Source organism: Falco peregrinus, chromosome 1 (assembly GCF_023634155.1).
Source record: "Falco peregrinus isolate bFalPer1 chromosome 1, bFalPer1.pri, whole genome shotgun sequence".
Classification (NCBI taxonomy): domain Eukaryota; kingdom Metazoa; phylum Chordata; class Aves; order Falconiformes; family Falconidae; genus Falco; species Falco peregrinus.
Window position 1 is genome coordinate 125,166,544 of NC_073721.1, and position 23,355 is coordinate 125,189,898.

General features: G+C 39.3%; 1 protein-coding gene across 1 annotated transcript in view; it reads left to right on the forward strand.

Moving 5' to 3' along the window:
* The first annotated feature begins 274 nt into the window (after positions 1–274).
* Positions 275–23,355, forward strand: part of MAP2K1 (mitogen-activated protein kinase kinase 1) — a 40,106-nt gene continuing 17,025 nt past the window's right edge. The window contains exons 1-3 of the mRNA XM_055815801.1: positions 275–611; positions 18,028–18,238; positions 20,259–20,405. Coding sequence (XP_055671776.1) covers positions 532–611; positions 18,028–18,238; positions 20,259–20,405 — 438 coding nt within the window. The 5' untranslated portion in view covers positions 275–531. The remainder of the gene's footprint in view (positions 612–18,027; positions 18,239–20,258; positions 20,406–23,355) is intronic.

Genomic DNA, 23,355 nt, shown 5'->3' on the forward strand with positions numbered 1-23,355 from the left:
GCTGTGAGACTTCTCCAAAGCACAAGACAAACAACGCGCAAACTTTGTCACCACGCCGCTGGCCGTGCGAGGCGGCGGGAGGGCCCTCCGCACCCCCCGCACTGCCCGCGCCCCGGCACCCGCAGCTGCGGGCAGCGCCGTGAGGGCACGGCTCGGGGCGGCTTCTCTGCCCGCAGCGCGCCTGCGCCTGCGCACCGCGCCTGCGCGCCGGGCGGCCCGGGGGGTGCGCGCAGGCGCAGGCCCGAAGAAGGGCACATTTTGAGCCCGGGAGCTGCCCGGGAGGGAGCTGAGCGGTGCTCTGCCGGGGGAGGCCGGCGCTGGGGCGGGGGGGGGGGGGCGGCGCGGCGCGGCCGGGGTCTGGCGGCGGCAGGGGTGCCTGCCTGCTGAGGAGGCCGCCCCACGCAGCCCGCGGGGGGAGCGGCGGCAAGCGGAGCCCCCAACTTTGCTCCGCCGCAGGAAGTCCCCCGAACCTGGCTGGAGCGGGGCCGGGGAGCCTCCGTCCGCTAGCCTCTGCGCCGTCTGGGGGCCAGAATGCCGAAGAAGAAGCCCGGGCCGATCCAGCTGAACCCCGCTCCGGATGGCTCCGCCGTCAACGGGACCAGCTCCGCAGAGTGAGTGCAGCCGGTCGGGGGTGGCCGGGGCTCCGGCGGGGCTGCCCGTGCCTTGCGGCCGCCGCCGTCCTGCGTCCCTGAGGTGCGGGGCGCGGCCGCCCCTGCCGCAGCCCTCCCGCCGGCCGGGGCGGGGGTGGGCCCCGCTGGGAGAGCGCCGGTCCCACCCGCGGAGCGGCCCCGGCCCCGCCGCGCCGGCTTCCCCTTCGCCCCTCGCTGTAAACCGGCCCGGCCTGGTTTCCAGAAAAATCAGATAGTGGGTTCCCGGGGGTGCGTGCCCCCGCCGCGGTAGCTGCTATGAGTTTCTGCAGCCGGGGAAGCGGATGGTGAACTTCTGTCAGAAGCGCGAGGTAATTAAGCCGGGGGAAAAAATAGGGGAAAACTTGGGTAACTCTGTTCTCGTAGTCCGTGCTGGTATCCACTGAATTCCTAGATTATATAATTACCTAGTAAGTGCCAAATTACACATCTCCGATAGCGTCTTTCATAAGTGCATCTGTGGGAGAATTCATATGGTAAATCACCGGTTTGTAAAAAAGGCGTCCTGTGGTATTTCGTTTTTTTTTTCTCCTTGTCCTTGGCTTTAAACCAAACTAATGCTAGTTTCAGTAAATCTGTTTTTCAGTAATTAGCACCTTGTGCTAGGTACATGAGTGAATGTTTGGAGAAACTGCTTCTGAGCTTTCCTACGTGTAACACAAACATTACATGGTACAGACGTGTGGAAGGTAGGTCTGAGCTAATCATGGGTGCACTTCTGTGGGGGGGAAGACTGAGTGTTGAGTTGTTACAGGCTGCTTGTGGTCCTGGGTGAGCGTGGTGGCTCCAGCTGTGCAGGTACAGTGCCAGCACCTTAAAGTCGTGAGGTGTCATAAGAGGTTTTTCTTTGAGGTTAACAGGTTTGTGTTCGCCGCTTAATTTTTAGATTAAGGTGATGGGCTAGCTCTTAACTGAGCCTTGAAACAAAAGAAGGATGTGTCTTGGAAGAACAGATTCTTGCCCCTGTATGGTTAGTTCGGTCTTCTCTTGGGTATGTAAACTGAGCTCTCATAAGCTGGTGTACCACCCTGACAGAGGGTGTGCGAGACAGAACTGCAGTGAGACGTACAAGGCTTGGGCTTTAAAGTGCTGTGCATGTGTCATTGTTGCCACATTTTCAGACAGGTTCCAATCTCATTTAACCACCCAAACACCTTAAAAAAAAAAAAAAAAAAAAAAAAAAATTCAGCATCTAACAGCTGTGACATTTCTAGCAAACTCTTTTGATGATTAACTGAGAGATGAGCTGTTTAAAAACTATTCTTTGGCAGGAGTTACTGATTGTATCTAAGCATTATGATCTGAATATTATGCAGTTTTTGTTCTGGATTGATGGGGGGAAAATACTATTTTTATATTTGCCTGTATAGCACTTTCTAGTTTATTTTCTGCAAGGTAGTTGGGGATATGTTGATTTAGTCTTCAGGGATCCCTACTGCGTATTAGTTTTGTGTTCTCAAATAAATCAGACATACCTATCACTTGCTGATTCTAGCACCTGAAGTTAATCACCAAACATGCAATATATTAAATATTGTGTTTCTTCACTCAAGAAATGTTAAGTTTAAATCACCTTTATATGTGTGATACTCATTTACTTGTTGGAAACCTTTGGAAATTCATAGGAATGTTGAATCTTGTTTACTTTGAATTATCTTGCTCAGTTTTCTCTTTATGTTGATTTGTTTGGCATGTGTGTCTCCTAGACTTCTGCTCTTTGTCATATATAAGACCTTATACTCAGCTTTTGCCAGGTTTAGAGATGTGTCAAGTATTTATAAAAGAAGTAGCTTAGTGAAAGTAAATCCAGCAATCTGTTGTCCTATAAAAAGCCAGAATTAATTAATCATGGAAATATCCCCTCATCCTGCTAACATTAAATCATCATTGTGAAAGATTTCAAATAGCAAAGAATAGTTGCATCAGAGTTTGGAAATGTTTTTGGAATTAAATTGAAAACTTTTTTCTTTTCTTCATCTGTAAGATTGTTTCTTTTTTTTTCCCCCCTCTCCCGCTTTGTGCTTTTTTTTTTTCCTCCTTTGGTTACTGCTTGGGATCAACAGTAGAGGTGTTTGTCAGCCTGTATACATTGTCAAGTGTTTCAAGTATGCTATGCATCTGTGGGCTACCATATTAACACTTTTCTAAAGCTCTGTTCCTGGTATAATGGAATTTTGGCTAGGTGAGTCTCCAGTTACTCATTTGCTTCCACTGTATACAAACCTGTCACTTTGCAAATGATCTTGGATGCTTCCCTGTTCTTTTTCAGAGGAGAGAACCTCTCAAGAGAAAGAATGAAAAAAACCTCTGAATCGTTATTTTACTTAGCTAGGTGATATGATTACCATCTGTAAATGCATGAAGGACCTAAACATCCAGAAGGAAGTAAGCTATTTAGGCCCAAAACCCAATGGATATATATTGGCCATCAGTAGTTGTACACTGGCATTCAGAAACTTCCTAGCTGTCATGGTGGAAAGTTCTAGAACATATTGTGATGGGTATTTGATCCCCAGAATCTCTTGCTAGTTTTAAAATACTGAAGCTTAATACTTTTAGGAATGAGAACATATGATACTTTGACTTCCTGGCAGAAAGGAAGGGGAAAGGGAGGAAATGAAAGAAGAAGGGGCTGGGTGAGTCAGGATGTTGTGCTTTCTATTCATGTCTTGCCCTCCATCTTCATCCTTGGTGATAGGAACTCATTAACTAGAGTAGGAGAAAGCTTATAGCATGAGGTGTAGGGCTTTAAGAAGTATGCATAAGAGGCCTGGTTTTCACCTGCTTGATGCTTCCCCCCCTTTTTTTCTTTCCCTAGCAAGCTTGTATAAAGGAGAGTTAGAGTACTTGCAATTTAAATATATGTATACCAAATATCTTAATGAAAATTTCACAATGCTTTTCTCTGACAGCAGGTTTTGTTATTTGTAGCGGTTAATTATTTGTACAGGATGTTGTGGTTCTCTCTAGGGCCATCCAAATCCCTAGCTACCCTGCTGGACAATAGAGACAACTTAATGAAAGATTTTCCTGTGCTGTGAGCTTCATTTCTGTTTTTGATGCTTCCCGCTGAAAAGCAGTTGCATGGAGTCGAACCTGTGCTGCTGTTCTTGAGCTCTGTGTTGCTTCAGATTGTCAGAATGAAACCAAGATGACGTTGGCCAGCTGCAGGCTTAATTTTATTCTGCTACTTTTGGAGCTGCACAGTTACACCTGTGCAAAGATTTTGCAGAGAAAATCGGGGCAGGGGGAAGAACACCAAACAAACCTGACAGAAAATTAAGAAAAGGAATACTTCTCATTTGACTGAACGTGCTCAGATAGTTTGTTTTAATAGCCAAAAGAAACAAGAACAAAATTTCCACTTTCTGTTCCTTTCAAACCTCTCACTCCCCATCCCTTTGAATATCTGACTGCTGTTACCCAATTTCTGTCTTCCCTAAATCCAAACTAGACCCAGAATATGAAGCAGAAGCTCTACAAAGGACCAAGGGGTAGGTTTCAAGATAATGCCACTTCCTGTATTACAGTACCTTTTTTCTTCATGTGAAAAGAAAGTTGCTTCATGTCATTCTTTAATTGTGTCTTTACAAAAAAAGTAAGCGAAGGATCATATTTATCTTGAGAAAGGTAATTTAATATAAAATGCCAGTGAAGATAGGGTACAAGTGGATTTTTAGCTTGCTGTAGGTATTCCACTAAATGCTGGATAAGGACGTGTATCATCCTATGTACAGCCTGTGCTGAAACAGATGCTCCACTGTCTTGTCTCAAATAGCATTTTATATTGAGGTGCATAGTGTTTATGTGTGGATTTTTGATTTTATTTCCTGGGTGAAAACATAATATTAAACAGCCACCTAACGATTCTCTTGCATAGCAGAACAGAATTAAGGTACCTTATTGTTCTCCAGCTTGGGTCTCTTGCTTTCTTTGATGCACTAGTCTTATAATGGCTCATCACTGAACGCTGGAACAGCTGATGCTATTAGTAATCCATTATGAGCCTGTCAAACTTGTACTGATTTTTAACTGTTTTGTTGTCTTAAACAAAAAAATTATCAAGCATCTATTTGTCTCTCATTAAATATAAATTTTAATTCAAACCAAATATCTAAACGTGATTAATTTACTTAAACTGCTTTTAACTGAGATGGCACAAAAACCAAGACTTTCGTAGTTAGTCTTATATTATAATTTTTAAAAAAAATCGGTACTTTTTTATTGATCAAAACCTATTGTCTAAAAGTTAGAGTGCATAATGAGCTTTGAAGTGTTGCACTGATCTTAGGAAAGTGTATTAAAACTTACTAGTTAAAATGCCCATGTCCAGAAGTGCACATATAGGGGGGAAAAAAAATTGATTGAGCCTGTGCCTTGAGATCCTAAATTATATTTAATGAGATAGAATATCTTGGCCTGTAATGTAGACTATATTCACAGCCTGTTGTAACTTATTTGAAAAAGTGTAATAGTCAATACAACATATTTTGTCATAGAGCACAACAATCCCAACAAGCCACCAAATGAGCATTATAGTTATTTTTTTTAGTTCATTTGTCTACATTGGAAGAGTTTACTGCTGCAGTTAATGCCTATTAATGTTTGTCACTGCTTAAAACTCATAATTACAGAAGAGACTCTTTCTGGTTCCTTTTCCTGTACATCAGTTACACTTGAATATGTTTACAAACTAACTGCTCTAAAGCCTTACCTTTTACCTTGACTCATTAAATAAAGACAACTTCCCGGTCTCTGGTATTATAACTTGAATCTTCCAGAAGTGCCTGGGACTTTGATTAAATATAAAAATGAAATAATTTTTTTCAAATTGAGTGCCACTGACTTTTTCTTGTTGTACAAGCATTGACATTGAGAAGGTGGTTGGGATTGAAATGGCCTTTCCCCCTTGCTCTGTTTAAAGAATTACAAAGTATACAAACTGTGTATGTGTTTTAGCAACAACCAGTGTCTTCCCAGATCAAGCTTCAGCTACCATCTCTGCTCTAGGAAGATGGGGCCAAGCAAATCTTAAATGTGACGCAGCGAGGTATACTGTGAGGTAGAATGAGCAGAGTAAGATTATATTCTTGGCAAGGAGGAGTGAGGATGGTATGAAAAAAGGCTTCTGGTTTGTGTTCAGTTAGGTAAAAATGTAAACAAAAAAAGTAGATAGTGGCGTTTGCATCTCCCTTTAGTATTCTCTAAAGAACGAGATTTATGAGAGGAACTTAAGAAGGTACTGTCTATGGGTCTTTTCCACCTTAGGAACTATTTTTTTCAAAGGCCTGAAAGTCCAACAACTGTGAGTGGAAACAGGTCATGAGGCATGATGCTGTTATTGGTGGTCCTTATGCTCATGATGGGCAGTTCTGGGTTTTCTTCTGTAAAAACTTTGAATTTATAGTACATCTGTGCCTTAGAACTGTTCAAACCAAAGAGTAATTCTGTAGAAATAGATGACTGGCAAGTTCCAATCACAGGTTAAGAACTGTGGTGTCAATTTGCTAGCTTTTTCTTGATGTTTCTTTCAGTTTGCTCTGTTTACATTGCATTTAAAGAAGCCCCTGAACAGCTGGCATGACCTCTGAGTACAGCTGCCTGTATTTGATAGTCAAAGAAGAACTTGGGCATTATGCAAAACTGGTTTGAACTTCAATTTATATTACAACTTGCAAAATAAATAGTTGCTTGCTTACTATGCATCTTGTAATTTTCATGTTTTCCAATATCTTTCTCAAGGGAACTTCACTTTGGGCTTTTTAGGAGTAGAAAGGGGGATTAACTCCCATCATCTGTAGTGTGGTTTTGGGGTTTTTTGTCTTTTAAGTTGGCATTGTGGAGTAGCATGAGGGAGCAGCAGAACCAGTGGACTGTTTCCCCATAGACCTTGTTCCAAGAGGATTTGTCCTCCGTGAAGTAATTTTTTTTGTGAGTTTTCTTGGGTGTGAATTTAGATTAAATGGAAGATTTTCAGAGTTCTTAATTTTAATGCTTGCTGGGTCGCTTCTGCCTTTGTTCTGGGGGGAGTTTTTTTTCTTTCCTTCTAAAACCACAAAGTCTCTGAGGAGGGGCAGCTGTTCTATGGAATTCTTTTGGCTTCAGGGGAGCTTTGGACCTGTGTGTAGTGTTCAGGAAGATTAGATCCTGGAATTTTATTGACAGATCTGGCAGGACTGCGGTTGCATTGAATATGCATGTGGAATTACTGCGACCTTGTAAATATTTTTAAGAAAAAAAAAATATCAGAAACTTGTTTTCATCCCCCTACTAATGAAGGATTAACCAAGTGTACAAATACATGTGGAATGAGAGAATGCATTTTAGTCAGGCAATCGTAAATGCTAGGTAATTCCAAGGAAACTGTGAGCTTTTTGTTATTCACTAAATCTTCCAAATTTAGATTAAAACATGCTCATAGCATTCTCTTTAAATGTGCATGAACTTGGCATAGTCCTTTATTGAATTATAAATAGGGTTTTAATAATACTTAAGAAGCTGGTAGAACATATGATCTGTTACAATAGTGACAAGTAAGAGCCTGTATCACCTTATAAATTTTCAGCACCCTCATCCAGAAATAATATAGGAAGTCAATAATGAAGTATATGCGACTAGTATAGAAATCAATGCAAGTGGCAAATTGACCTGTGCTGTTTTCTTACCTGATAAGCAGCTTTTAGTTTACAATTATGGATGTAGGAAAGATTTTAAGATACTTAATGCTGAGGTGACAGTAAATAACAAATCTTTGAGTACATAACAAATGTTACGTACTTACATGTATGTTTAAATATAACGATAGGAATGGAGGTATACTTTAGTTATTATGGTGTCTTTTTTTCCGAAAAGCCTAAACCATTTAGGACAGTTAAATAAAAACTGTGTCTAAAAACATATGTTGCTGTATTCCAATGAAATGAAAGGTAAGGGAAGCAGGCTTTAAATAGAATCCAGCCACTTTTCCTTTTCTGACCTTTACGACATCCATTCTGCGGATAATTACGAAGATGTGATTTCACAGTTAAGCAGGTGCGGAATCCTGCACCTTCTGAAGAAGTCCCTTCCTCTCTTTGCTGTGCCTGTGGCTTCGCGATGCTTTTCTTGTATTAACTTTTACAGACAGTGAGTCAGATGTGCATAGGGATTTGAGGACTTGCCCACCAAAGAAGCCCAGGTTAGTTTTTGGAGGGCTGCCCTCTTCTGCTCACAGCAGCATTGATGTAGCTGCACAGTGAACTTAAGCAGGGGAGTAATCTGGCTGAGAATTTGCAGTACTTTTTAGTTAACTTTTAAATGAGTCTGTTACCCAAATTGGTTGCTTAGGAATGAATGGCTAGGGGTACAAGTAAGGCAGAGCCACCTCCTCTGGCAGGAGTCCAGGCTTTTGCAGGATGAAGTGACAGTATACTTGGAACCTGAGAGATACTACTAAGATATGTTGAAATTCAGTAATTACAACAATGAGTAGCACATTTTTTTAATTGAATAGTCTCAGATCTTTCTCAAGAGGAATAGATTACCTCTGAGACCTTGCAGTATTACCTGGTCACCAAAGACTTAAAAAAAAAAAAAATAAAAGGTTGAAAGGGGCTAGGTAAACCAAGTATGTAGCTGAATTATTTATTTGGCATAACAACAGTGCTACTGTTCTTAATCTGAGCAAAGAGTCTTTGCTTTAGCACTATCTTAAAAAAAAGGGAAATTATTGGGAATTTACATGAGACAGGTTATTTCAGTGGATATTGACTATTTCAGTGTATACAAGAGAAGCATTGTGACATGAACTGAGGAAGGAATTTTCTTTTATGTATGGTAAACCTAGATGTTTCCTTTAAATTATTAAGTTCTAAATCTTCCAGTAAAAAAGGCTTCCCCCACCCCTTCTTGCCTGTGTTACCCTTTTTACAGCTGCATTTGTTCTCCCATAATAGCCCTGGGGATTGACTGGGATTCGTAAAGTGTACAGATTCCACTGCCAAAGCACAAAAATGTGTCTTTGAGGAAGCAATGTTAGTTGGCAGCATTGGTTGCTAGCTTGCTGATTTTTTTTTTTTGGAAACAGGTTCTTTGCTTCCTTTGAAAAAAAAATTTAAAAAATGAAGTAATCTTTGGAAGAATGGAATATATATTTTTTAAACTTACTAATGTGTTGGTAGAAATTACTAATCAGATGACTTCTGATTTGATGTATGTCCAATATTACTTGGACAAAATCTTGATTATACTTTGGAATGAATGTGCAAGGCTTTCTGCCAGTTAGTGCCCACAGGAGTTGAGCAACTGGGAAAGACTAATTCACTGCTCAGTATCTCTTTGCAAACATCTGTTGAGAAGCTGTTGGTATCCTGAGCCTTGTCTGAACAAGAGGAGAGTTGAATTCCAGCAGAACATCTACCTACTGACATGCTCTTTTCAGCTGGATTTGGTCGCCTCACAAGCACCCAGTGGAAGGAGGTGTAAAGTGGTGTCCCTGGCTGGGTGACACATGCAAGAGGAGTAAGGACAAAAGCAGATTGTTTTACTTTACACCCTCAGAACTAGGGCAGAGATATTCCAGTAGTGTGTGATTCTTTGGATGAACAAATATCTTAAAAATCTACTTGCGAGTTTTTAAAACGAACTGTTGAAAATTCCTGGCAACTCTTCTTTCTTTCAGTGTTGTTTTTACAGCTCAGCATTGTTCTGTGTTTTTCTAGAACTTTTTTCAATGTGGTGGGAAGATGAATCAGCAGATATAATGTAGCAAATATAATAATTGAAGAATACATTTTTTGGGGAAAATTATTCTGTCTGGGTATAGATGTGTGTGTTTATATGTGTTGGTACAGTCTATACATATTAAGTAAAAATTATTAATTTATTCCTCTAAATGGCTATACTGGCAAATGTTCTCTGTTATGCAGTCCCTCCATTTGAAATACAGGCAAGGATCCAAACCTTCCATCCATGGCTTTTATCTCAGTCCCAGTTACGGAGGTTTTGTTGTATATTTTCAACTGCACGTTCTGGCAATTTTCTTTCCCAGTCCTGGATGTATTGACTGCGGCTTTTGATGAAGTTTGTGATCCTGTGCTCCTTGTTGAGCTCTTGCACAGAAGGCATCTCAGTTCTAATCCCAGCTTTTTCATGGGCCTTGTAAACTGATACTGTAACTTCATCTTTCTTACTATTGTAGTCTCTTAAAAGCTGTGTATCCACCACATAAGGGAGTTGTGAAGATACTGTTACCATTACTATTGCACCTGTTCATGCCTTGTTTTTATCATTACTTTTAACACACAGTTCAGAGAAAAAGAAAAGCAGGACTTTATAAATAAAAGTGTTGGCAACGTCAGAATTTTATAACTTCTATTTATCCTTTGTGTTTTAAATAAACAATAAATAAGTTCCTTTTTCTGTCTGTAAGGAAGTGTTAATTGCCCTGTGGTTTACTTGTTCTGGTTGTGTTTAGTGCTGGCTAGGAAAAGTCAGTGGTAGGTGCACAGATACTTATGAAAGGCAGATTGAAAACTTGGATTTCTGGTTCTGGAGGTTTGCCTTTTGAATTTCTTAATTTGAGATGGCAGAGTTCATTTGTGGCAAACTTTGAATTCAGTGCTACAGTAAGTTCTAAGGAGGCCTTTTTAATTGAGGGGGGGAAAAAAACCTCCAAAAAACCACACCCTAAGCCCAACAAAACTTATCAGTTGCATTGTTTAGCCACAGAGCTAAATATGTGAAAGGGGTGCCTGAGCCTGCCACCTGGGATAAAGGGCTGTAACTCCAAGTGGTGGCTGGGAACAGCTGCAGAGAAATCTGGTAGGAAGAGGCACCGCGGGTGTGAATCTGATAGCTGTCCATTTGTGCTACGGCCTCTGTGGCTTGACTCTCTTGGGTGAACTGTCTTCAGTTCAAACGCGTTCTTTGGCATGCTTTAGCTTATTTAAGAAAAAAATAGTCTGAAATGTTTAATGGGATGGTGTTTAGGCTAAAGTAAAAGAGGAAGCTTAAAGCAAAGATTCCTACCCAGCAGCTCAGCCCATAAGGAGTTTTTGAAGTTAAGCTTTCCTATTGATTGGAGATTCAACACAAGACTTGAAGTTGTATTGCATATTTCTTCTTCAAAGTGTATGCTTTTCAGCTCCAGAAACGTGAGAATTCTTAAATTGAATTAGTCTAGCAGGATACTTTTTTGGATAGAGCAATACTTTTCTAATAGTTTTATTTTACATACTGTTTACGAAGAACCAGATCGTAATCAAATTGCCTCTTATTCTTACTGGGTAACTTTTTCTGGCAGTATTAAACCTCAAAATATGCCCTGCCATGTCTTATTGCATCATGAAAGTGAAACTGTATTTTCAGATGTTAAAATTCATGCTAGAACGAGCAGGTGTGTGGGGCAATCATATCCCACCTGCATTGTAAGGGTTGCTTATGAAGGACCTCTAACATGTTGCCAGGATTGGAAATAAGCAGGAATTGAAAAATACTGGGGGTTTTCCCAAACAAGACACCTTTGCACTTACAGTGAGCTTAGATATTTTTGAGTTTTTAACTGCAAGTTTGATGAGACTGCACTGAAGTTAGTCCAGACACAGACACACCTGTAAGTGTGCAGTAAGCTATGAGAGTACTGTAATTACGTTTATCTTACATGCTATTTTGTGAACTGATCTTTGTTAAAGGAAAAGTTAAATAAATTTGTCTTATTGCCCAGGTTTGGTACAGTCATACAAAATACTAGTCTGTCTTTTCAAAACCACAGAATGTCTTCATGTTCCTAATACTTTATTTCAGCTCCCTGATTGAGGTGGTTCATGGAAATTATGTAGTGAACTGCCTACTTTCTTCTCTAAATTGACAGCTGTGTAGGCTTGGGGAAAGCATTACTGTCACTGTTCTGGAAAACAACTCCCAAGCCTGTATCCTCATGTGACAGTAGATCTGAAAGTGAATGTACTTCTTTATGCTTTCACTCATACTAATTGTTCAGCTTGCAAAACTGATAGTAATAACTTTGAACAACTATTTGACAAGTTACTGTTAAAGACTGTATCAGACTTTTTTCCTTCTACTGCATTTTATTTCTTCTCTGTAAAGTAGACTTCATGGTTGAGTACAATTCAATGTAGCCTGTAGGGTTGAGTATATGATTAATATCACTAGTGTGAATTCAAAAATTCTCAAAGATTTGGACTATTATTAGTCTGAATTAAGAGTAACGATTTATTTTCTGGTTTTGTTATATCATGTACTAGGAGACTAAAAGTAGCATTTTTCTTCTCATTACTGGTTCAAAGAGAGCTAGTATGCTCTAAAATGTTAATGCATCTCTGCCAGGTGCCCTTTCTTCTGTGCTGGGGTGGCTGCCCCCAAAGTCACGAACTGAGAAGTCTCTTCCTGCCTTCTGCCCACCTTTGTGTATAGGGTGAGAGCACTCTGCAGAACCCGTTGCTCCTCCCTGCCCAACCTGCGTGTAGGAAATACAGGTTTGCTCAATAGCCCCAAACTCACTAATATGTATCTACGTTGCCTACCTGTGTGTGATACACGCATGTTTACAGTGGTTGTAAATCACAGGGGATTTGATGTTTAATAAAGTCTGAAAAAACCTACAACCAAACCTTAAGGGAATAGTATGATACTCAGAAAGTGACCTGGTAACCTGGGAAGTGATGGTACTTGTGATGTAGCTTATCCTGTGCATCGCTGGGAAGCAGAGAACAGAACGTGTACACCAGCAGTAACTAGAGGTGTTGCTGTGTACTGACTTTCCTTTGTTGTTGTTGCCACCCAGTATTTTTTATCTAAGCATCTGCTTCTGGCTGTTGTTATGAGGTAAGGTACTGGGATAGGTGAGATGGTTCTGAAGGTCTTAGATGAGTGCCCATACAGAGGGGGTGGCACTGAATCTGAAAAGCTCCCAGCATCCCATGCCGTGATTCTCCTCAGAAAACCTTTCTCCCCTCTGTGATATTCTGCAGACTGGCTGCAGAAGGGGTGGATGTGCCTTCCCCCAGGATGTCAGATGGCAGTTGTCTTCCTGCCTCTAAAACGGGGATGTTGCAAAGTGTGAACTGCCAGTAGCAGAGGTGAAGTTTCTCTGCACACATCAGAGGGTCACTGTTTTGTGGGGAGGTGGGCTCTGTTTGGGTGCATTCTGTTCTGTAACTGAAGTTTAAAAAAAAAAAGCAGAAGTGCTGTGTGGCTAGGAGGACACTGCACTTGTCAGCATACTTGCTTGTGTACAAAAAGGAAGAAGTGGTGTTGACTTAGGAATAGGAAATATCCTACCTGATCAAGTGTGGGTGGGGATAATTCCTCCTCTAGAGCACCTGGTGCTGCACTTGAGCAGGGGGGACAAAAAATTGTCCTGAGTGTGCATCTTTAACTTTCCATTTAGTCTGGAAGAGATATCTTGTAATAACTGCTGGACTGCAGATACAATTAAGACGGTATGCTTTCTTCTTTCTGCTAGCTGAGTAAGAATGTATTTATTGATAGCCTGTGAAGCTACACTGTTCCTTTAACAAATGGAGAAAACAGCACTGACCTCCCCCTGGCTTCATTCATATGATCACATTACGAAAGCTGGATTCTTTCCCTAGTGCAATATGTTTAGTATGTGCTTGGCTGTAAAACTGATAGCAATAAATTAAATGATAACCTATTGCTTTAGAGTAGTGCTTGGAATAGTGAAGCGCTGAGGTGATTTGATGATTTCCTGCTTTGATGGAACTCTGGCAAAGGCATAGCACTTTGACAGTGAAAAAACAACTCCAAGACTGCAGCAGGTAATGGTTATGAATTTTAATAGGAATCTTTGTCTCCAAATAAAAGTTTTATATAAGATTAACTACTAGTGCTCCTTTTGGAGGCAGACATGAGCACACTCGCGTGCTGCTACTTTTAGCTGCCAAAGCTTCCTTAACGTTTTTATGGTGTTCTAGTGATGAACTGACTTAAGCTTTCCCTCTTCGGTATTTCATATGTGTTGATTTAGTTTCAGTTGTAAAACTTGGTGTGCAGTAATTTACTTATCCACCTATTCCTGTATGTGCTTTGCACTGCATCTTGGCTGTGATGTTTTTATGTGGCGAGGGTCCAGATAAGTCATAGCTATTGGTCAAGGGATAGTATTCTTACGGTGGTTTGAGTTCAAAACAAAAACTACTGAAGTCCTGCCTCCTAGAAATATTGAGAGTAATTACCACCACCAGTTTTGATGATACAATTATTCTTTCGTTTTAACTATTCACATTTTAAGTTGATTAAAATTTAGTGCTTCAAGCAAAGGATCAGAATGAAAAAAAATTAAATCTATCCTGCTGTCTGTCATTCAATTATCATAAAACTAACTGGAGATGTTACTTACATTCTGAATAGTAATTCTGACAATGCATTTATTGGGTTAATACTTTCACAAAAAGTCTTCAGATTAATTTACAGTTAGAGAATTGGCTGTGAAAAATTCAAGTGAGATCTGAGAACTTCATTGCTGTCATTGTCTTGCACATCACTGCAACTAATGAAGGTTTTACTGTATGATCTTAGAACATTCTGGTGATGTTTGCTGGTGGCCACATTCTAGATGGAGAAATATGTACTGAGATTCATGGGAGAAATACTTTTCCATCTGTGACACTCTTTGGAATCTTCTGACTAGTGTTTGAGCAAGGACCCCAATAATAATTTATACTTTCAAGCAAGGGGATGCCAAGTTTATTGAGGGGAGGAAAGAAGAAGCTTTATACAGATGTATGTAGACTAACGTAGATGTGATAAATGCTATCCTAGCAAATTTTTTTGTTACTAAAGCGTCAGCATGATCGAGTGTTTTGTTTCATCACACTAACATTTTGTCTGGTCTAAGGCAGGTGCTCAAGCATCTCTGTGGTGTGTCTAAACCTAGAAAACCCCTTCTGCTTCAGAGGAAAAACTGAATAGTGGCTTTTTGGTTTTTTTTCTTCAAAACAGACCAAGAAAAGTGTGTTGCATCCTGTTTCTGTGTCTCCAGTTTCTTTATTTTTCCAAATGAGTAGCCCTACCTTCTTCAGCAATCCCAAAAACGACAGCAAGCACCTTCTCAAAACTTGCAGATAAAGATGACTTTTTGCTGTGACTTACTGGACCAAATTTTTCAAAGGAAACTGAAATTTTCTGTAAAGGTAGATTTTTTTGGGGGGGAGGGGAGAGTTTTGTTCCATTTTGGCATTAATTCCATATGCAAACTTGAGAGAGCTGAAGGTGTTGCTTGCTGAGTTTCTCTGAAAATGTGGCCCTATATATCAAAAGGGCATTTAATATTGAAATAGTACATTTAGGAGCTTCATATATTTGTATTTCAGAGATATTTAACTTAACTTCACAGCCACAGTTTTCTTGAATTATTTGGATGTTCCTTCAAAATCTGCTGTATAGCCTGAATTGGCTTGGCTTCTTTTGAAAGAGGTCCAGGTAGTAGATGCTGAGCTCTTTTCTACGTGGTCATGACTCCTTTAAAGCAGTGATACAGAATAGTAGGTTTGTCTCTGCAAAAGTCACATCCAATAAAACTGCCTCATTGATTATGTTTTGCAGGCCATATGTTCTGGGCAGTGATGATTTTCATATAAGCACAGGGTAAAAGCAGGTAAAAGGTACTATTGAGAGAGTTTATTTTTGAGTAATGTGAACTATGAAGTTACTCTGCTCCTAATACAGAGAAATAATTGAAGGATACTGTCTTGGTAGTGGCCCTAAAAATTCCAGGAATCTGTTACCCATTTCTGCTAGTTGTGTATGGTTTTATAGAATAAAGAAAAATAATCTGTACTCCCTAATCAGTTTAACATACTGTGCTCAAGAGAAAAACACTGAATTTATGTATCTGTCAAGTGTGTGTAGAAAGCTTTCTGTTCAAGCCCACTACAGGAGCGAACCACCTGAGCAAGCCGGCGGCGCGTTCCTGGCCTTGCAAGTCACGCACTAGAGCACTTCCCCTCCTTGCTGACCGCAGGCAGTCTGGCGTGGGGAGCATATCAGAGTGCTGTACTGGCAGAGTTTGCCAGCCTATCTTCTTTGAAAAATATGAGTTCTGTCTTTTCACGACAGTAATCTAAGGTAAAAGACAGAGTTTGTGTCAGGCGTTCGTTGTTCCAGAGTTTATTGCAGGAAAGTAAGGGGTGCTTAACTTTGCTCCAATTTTTATCTTGCAATCAGAGTGTAAGAAGAGCTAGTTCAGCTGTGTCCTAGAAAAGACACGTTACTTTGACTTCAGGCTAGGATTTATTTGTTTTTACTGGGCACATTTGAGGGGGGGAAAAAGAATCCAGTGATTAATCTGCTTTGTTTTGCATTTTAGAAATCAGATTTCAAAACTGTCTTTCTCTTAATGGCTTCTCCTTAAAAGGGAGTCTGTAAGTCAGATTAACTTAAATGTTGTTATAAGCTGTGCTTATCTACACAGGGAAACTTGTCATTGTGGATACTCTAGGATATTTGTTGTATGATTATATTCCAGTGTAATCATACTGGTATAAAGCATGGTACAAGGACAGAAATAAGAGTATGTTTCTCTTTGCAGGATAGTCTGAAAATGGACTATCTGCACCAGAATGCAATGATTTTTATACTAAGATAGTTACAGTAGTATAACTACAGTAGAATAAGTACATAAAAATTTACTATGTAAGACTGCTCTGGTTTTGAACAGCATTGCCAAATTATATTGCCCAGGGTGAGTGTTTGTGAAAATTGCTCACACATGTTGCCTGGTAATCTTTACGCTTGGACTGTTAAAACATCAAAATAACAGACTGAACAGAACTCCCCTTTCCATCAGGTGTCATTCTGTTTCCTCTATTTAGCTCTTCTAAGCTTTATAACTTCCTAAGTTAGCTTAGCAATTGCATCCTGTCTAATATTTAAACTGATAAATGAAGTAGGAGTACATCATCACTTGAACTTTCATAGTGATTGTGTAGTAAGAAAAAGCTGTCTATATTATTTCTGTTTGCGTTGTTTAAACCCTACATACAGTCAGACCAAGTTTGTTATCCTGCCTGGCAGTGCAGGCTGTCTAATAAATGAGTAGAGGGTTTCATCCTCTAATTTTGTCTTCCTCTTGAGTCTGGGGCTTATCTGTCATTGCTTCTTGGAGCATCAACCTTGTATCTTCTCAACTGACTGGCACTTTATGGGGCTTTCAGGGGAGATCTCTTGTACAGCATGTTTTGAAAGTGGGCATTTTATGAAGTGATGAATAGAAATAGGGTGGTCTTTTTTATTATTGGCGTTGAGAGTTTTTTTTGATAATGGAAAGTGATTTAGGCTCTGAAGAAGTAGTTTCTGTTCCTCAAGTTTTTCATCCTAGCAACACTGTTACTCCCTAGGAACATTGCATTAAGTTTTGCTAAGCAGAACAGCTATTTGCTGTTTAAATATTTACTCTTGCAGCAACTTACTGTTGCAGCTGAAAGCAGGAAAATTTTAAATGAGCTTTTAAGCTGTTACATTATTGGAATTGTTTCCATAGGATCTGAAGTTTAGTTATTAAAAAAAAAAAACAACCCTCTTCCTGGGAAACTGAACCTCTGCCTGGAATCCCAAATTTAACTACTGTGGAAAGTTTTGTGTTTCTGTTTTGTATTTCCTAATAATATTAAACCTAGGTTTCTAGTAGATGTGCCCGAAAAGAAAAGAAAAAGGAAGCTTAAAGCCTTTGGGCTGTTGCTTCTCCCCAGTTAAACCAAAAAAACCTCGAACAACCAACGCCCCACCCTGCACCCTCACAAAAAGACAGAAAAACCAAAACAAAAAAAAAAACACCACCCCCAACGACAATGACAAAATCCCACAGAAACGTCTGTGTTTCTAGTGGCTGTATTTTTTTTAATACATGTTTGTTTGGCTGTGGTTGCTAACTTTGTCCTACGTAAGTGAGAAGCTTCTGAATGGATTATTAGTTACACAGTTATATGAAAATCAGTAGATAAAACTTTTAGACAAACTCTGTAGGAAATTACAACATTATTCTTGAAAATGCAAAACTAAAAATAGTGATGTGCTGTGATTCATGAGATCTCTGATCATAAGTGCTGAGTCATTAAACCACTCCCATAGGTAGTGAAACTTAACATGCGTGAATTGGGACAGAACCTCAAAGATGGGGAAACTGGGTATCATCTGTTCGTATTTGCCATTTTTCATCTGAATAAAATACTGTTTACTTAAATCAGAATTCCAATAATATGTCTCATGGGGATGACTGTGCATGTTGGATCCTTCTAGATATATATAGGTGCGAACATGTGGATTTAATCTGACCCCAGTACTCTGTTGCTCTTTCTCTTGCAACACTGCTGGGTACGCTCAAACAGCTTAGTAACAGAGCTGTTCTTTCTGTGTTGTACAGGACAAACTTGGAGGCGCTTCAGAAGAAGCTGGAAGAACTGGAGTTGGACGAACAGCAACGAAAGCGCCTTGAAGCTTTCCTTACCCAGAAACAAAAAGTTGGAGAGCTGAAGGATGATGACTTCGAGAAGATCAGTGAGCTGGGAGCAGGAAATGGTGGTGTGGTCTTCAAAGTATCTCACAAGCCTTCTGGTCTCATAATGGCAAGAAAGGTGAGTGCCTAAAAATAGGAATTTAGGGGTTACTCTTATAAAGGAGGCTGTCTTCAATGAAATACAGTGACTTTATTTAGAGAAGTAAGTGGTGTTAACACAAGAACATTACTAATGCAAACTTTCACAAAAGTTGCGTTTCAAAAAGTAGGAAAGGTTGCGTTTGCTTATGCTAAACTTCCCAGATTTTCAGAAATTGTTCCATATGTCAGTAATTAAAGCATAGGCATTCATTCCCCCCCCCTTTTTTTTTTCCATTTTGACAATACTATCTTTTCAGGTGAGTGTATGTCTTTGAAAGAAAATGTTGTAGATTCTATAGTGAGTAGAAGGCCTAAAAACTTGCTGAAAGGTATAAATTAGAGAAAAGGGATAATACCTTGTATTCTGGGCCATAAGTTTAGAGGAATGGAAAAGATATCACCTGTCCTAAGATCTTCCTTCACCGCTGTAGACCAGAAAAGGGCCTCTAGATGATACTGGAAAAAGAAAACTCAAAAAAACTGAGAATGAGGGAATGCATTGGAGTACAGTGACATCTCCTGTTCTATAGTTTCATCATGGGGTGCTGGTGGCTTCTGTACGAAAAGGTGCTTGCCCTTCTGGTGAGATTATTTTGCAATGATTCAGCTTTATGCTTTACAACTAATAGTGGTTGTGACCTAGTTTGTAAGAGAGCTGAGATTTATTTTTTTTTTTAACTGAAATAGCTTGATGTTTTAATTCTCATTTTGTTTGTGAGGAGCTTTTGCTTTCTCTGAATATCCCTCAGAACCAAGTATAGTAAGGGAACATGCATCTCTGATACTGGCTGATTATTTTCATTAGGACACCTCATACCTCTTCCTTACGGAAGCAAAACTCATTGCCCAGGTGGCACTTCAAGGCAGTGTGCCAGCACGTATGTCATTGTACTGCAGCGGGTGAGGTGGCAGGCAGGTTACTGTGGTTCACCCAGCCTTTCAGAAGGATAAAACACAGGTTGTGCTCAAATCCCAGATTGCATTGTTATACTTCTGTGTTTGTAAATTCAGAAGTTGAAAGAGTTCAGGTATCTCTTAAGAAGACACGGTTATCTTCAGCAAAACTAAAGGCAAATGTGCATGTACTAGTTTTAAGAATAAACCATGCTCAGTACACTGACAGTTTGAAGAGAAGCATAGAAAAATGCCCATTTTTGAGGTGTGAGAATTTAAAAAAAATACGCAAATCACTGAGGTTTTCTTCAACTAACTCAATTTAATTGATTTTTTTTTTTCCACCTACTGTGTGCTTAACAGGAAGTGTTGCCCCAGTTCATTAATATTTGATGCAACTGAGGTGTTTGAACTGCAATTTTTCTTTCATATATTGACTAAAATTTGATTTCCATAATGTCTGTTAGTCTTCCCTTTCACAAAAGAAATACACTTGTATTGTATGAGATAAACAGTCTAGTAGAACAAAGTATTTAGTTTCCCCTTTAGATTCAGTTTGCAGAGTGTTTAATTCAAGGTTCAGCTCATTCCTTCTACTAAGGCTTTACAAACACCTATGCAATTAGTTTTCAGCAGCTGCTTCTGAGTCAGTATGTCTTTGACACATTTCCTTTAGACATTTATTCATGGCTTTTCTTGAACATAAAGAACTTCAGTTTCTGAACTACCCATGAAAAACAGAGAAGTGAAGAAAATGTGCTGGAACAAGAAGTTACTAGTAAAGAAGCCTTTTGGGAAAAGAAGAGGTAGAAATCCCACCTTTTCATGGGTGCTGATTTTTCAACCTTCTTTATGCTGTATTGTAGTGTTTTCTTTTTCTTTTGCCACTAAGAAAACAAGGATTATTTTATAATTAAGTCAGAATAATTCTTGTTGAAAGGGTCCTCAGGAGGTCATGCATCTGACCTTCTCAAAGCAGTCGTGAGATCAGAGCAGGCTGCTCAAGGCCTTATCCAGCTATGTATTGAAAACCTCTCTGAACAACCTGTTCCTTCTGAATGGCACTTTGCCACTTCAGAAAATAATAGTGGTTTATTTTACAGTTAATTCATCTAGAGATCAAGCCGGCTATTCGAAACCAGATCATTCGTGAGCTGCAAGTTCTACATGAGTGCAACTCTCCATACATAGTGGGCTTTTATGGAGCTTTTTACAGTGATGGAGAAATCAGCATTTGCATGGAACATATGGTAAGTACATATAAATCTGTCTTAGCTTGCAGCTAGTAACAGCCCATTAATGCAAAACCTGAGTTGAACAGGACTGAAGTTAACAAGGTAGACCTTCCTGCATGAATAAAGAATGAAATACTGTGTTCTGGATTTACTTTGCAAATCCGAGGTTGGGATTGGTAGTCTGTTTTATCCCCTTCTCCAGTATCTGTTCTTCTGCAGAAGTCAAAGCTGTACAAATGTACCCTCCCAATTGCTTCTCCTTTATCCGTGGCCCTTTTTATTTTGTTTTATTTAAAAATTTTACCCAGTTCTGCTGCTTAGACACTTGTTCTGATTTGGGGTTAGTTTTGTTTTTATGCAGAGTGAACAAAATCACTCTGATACTACAGCTGTATAGTCCTTAGTAGTTATTATAATAAGAATGTAGTTTATTCTTATTTAGATGAATCCATATATTTTGTCTTCTTTTTTCAAATTTTGTGGAAAATGCAAACAAAGAATAGTGCACAGGAAGTGAACAAGTCCAGAAGGATCTTACACAACTTTTTAATATAGCAACAATATTTTTAACTGTGTTTCATTTTAATAGAAAAGTACACGTACTTCTCGACTTCTGTTTGCCTTTCTCTAACCATATGGAGCCAAACACTAAAAGTAAATTTTCTGTAATTAAAGGTCAGTCAGACTTTTTGCCTCATTTGCTTAGTAGAGGATGTTTTTAACAATATGAAATACAGCAAGGCTGAAGACATTTTCTATTTTTTTCCCTGAAAAAAAATGTTTCTTTGGAGAGAAACCTTATTTTTTCTGGAAAGTACATGTGATTGTTTTAATGCTTCTCTGGTCTTCTCTAACGGAAATTTTTAGAAGAAATCGATGGTTGCCTAGAAACGAGTGATCATGATCCAGTTTTTAAGCATGTGCTAGCCGAATAGAAGGTGTGCATACCCCAAAATACAAATGACTATTGGGAATTATACAGAAGTTAGTTTCTCAGAACTGAAAAGAATAGTGAAAAATAGGAAAATAAATGTTAAAAATGCCTGAGCATTGCTTCAGAATACACTATTAAATGTCCCAGGTGTGCACCTCTGCAATTGCTAAAAGAGCGCATATGTTAATGCATGCCAAAAGAGAGGTGATGGTGGCATATAATTACATGTTGAAATAAAAGGCCTAAAGAATCTCAATTTGTCAATGAAAAATTAACAGGAGCAATTGGGTTTTGGAAGTTGCTAAGCAGGGAATGATACATCTGACAATAGACATCTCTTAGGCTGAAGAGAAGGCAGTATGAAGTCTGGTGTTTCAGTGCTGAATCTGATGTAGGTTGGACTGGATACAAGATTTTACACATAGAACAGTTGATCAGTAAGGTATGAAATATAAAGAGAAGGTGGATTATTTAAACTGTAGTCTTAATTAAGCCGTTAAGCTGTTAGCTTAATGCAGGTGATTATGTGGAAGTTTTTGGTCTCCTTTTGGATAAAAGATTAGATGAGAATCTCCATGGTCTTTTTTTGTACCTATCTTTCAATTACTGTCAGTCAAAATTCTTACTTTTAGCAGTGAGTTACAAAACATAAGTATGAATATGAACAAAAAGTTGGAGGTGGAAAAAGCTTGGAACTTGAAGATTTGAGTGTTTTATATTTTTAGCTATATAAATTCAAAAGCAGTGCATAACTTTGCTTAGCAGCCGGTATTTAACGGGCAAAAGGTTTGGAGTCTCCTTCCAAAGGACACTGAAGGTTGCAGCCAGCACTGGGCAGTCAAATTGTATTCGGCCTCTTCCAGGACTGGAGCTAGTCCTCAAGGAGCGGGGTGGGAAATAATGGTGTGTTTCTCTGCATGAAATCTTTGTTAATATACTGGGGTCTCTGCTGAGAAAGCTGTCCAGAAATACAGACTAGTTATGTAAGTGTTTTATATAGACTTTTTTCTGTTGGTGTATTTTTAATCGAGTACAGTGTATGTGGGTGTGTTTTTTACAAAAATACATGATCAAATAAGTATTTACATACTTTCCTTCTCTTGAGGACTGAAGTATAAAACTCTTAAATAATAAAACTTTGCATTCTAGCTTTTTGCTCTACATGTACAGATGATGATGAAAACTTCCAAAAGCTAGGTTAAAGTAGAAGACAGTTACTTTTCTCTAGTTGGATTTTTGTCTTTGAGTACTAGGAGGTATCAAATGCTGATCCAGACAACAGGATACTGTTGTGTTTTTTTTTTTTTAATTTGAGAGATAATTTTCTAATTTCTTCTTTGTACATTCTCTGTTCTAGATTTTCTAGAATTATGCACAAGCCTATTGTTGGATTAGTTGCTAAAAATAAATAGCATTTTTTACAGTTTTCCTTCTCAAAAGCTCTTGGCAACAATGGAGTGTATTTGACTTTGGGGGTGTGTGTGCCTGCATTTATTTATTTAGTCTAATAAGATCAGCAAGATTGTTAAACTTGAAAAATGTATCTTCCTATTTTGGCTCTGAGAGCCATGCCAAATCAACCCTCCATCCTTGGAAGCTGACAGTCGGCCCGATATGCAGAGTGAAGAGGCCAACTTTCTCTGTGTGGGATCTCATCTGGGAGATGAGGGGAACAGGGATCCAGGTTTAATGATGATCATGTGCCACTAGCACATGTTACATTCAGGAGGAGAACTCTTTGTTTTTTTCCAGTTTTCATCCCTGTAATCAGGATCATAAAATCTATCAATTCTGACTTTTGGATGGGGAGAGTGTGTCATGGCATGGCTGTGACAAGAAAAAAACTTGTATGTTATTGCAGTGGACCTAAAGTTACAGACAGTTGTAAGATTCTTCATGCTTGGTTGACAGCTATTTGTGGACAGTACTTCCTTAACAAGTTCCAAACCATGGAAATGCTAGTATGAAAGATCATTGTGTGAAGTGTTTATTTGAGAGGATGTTGTTACTGGCTAAATGTTTGTTTAAAAT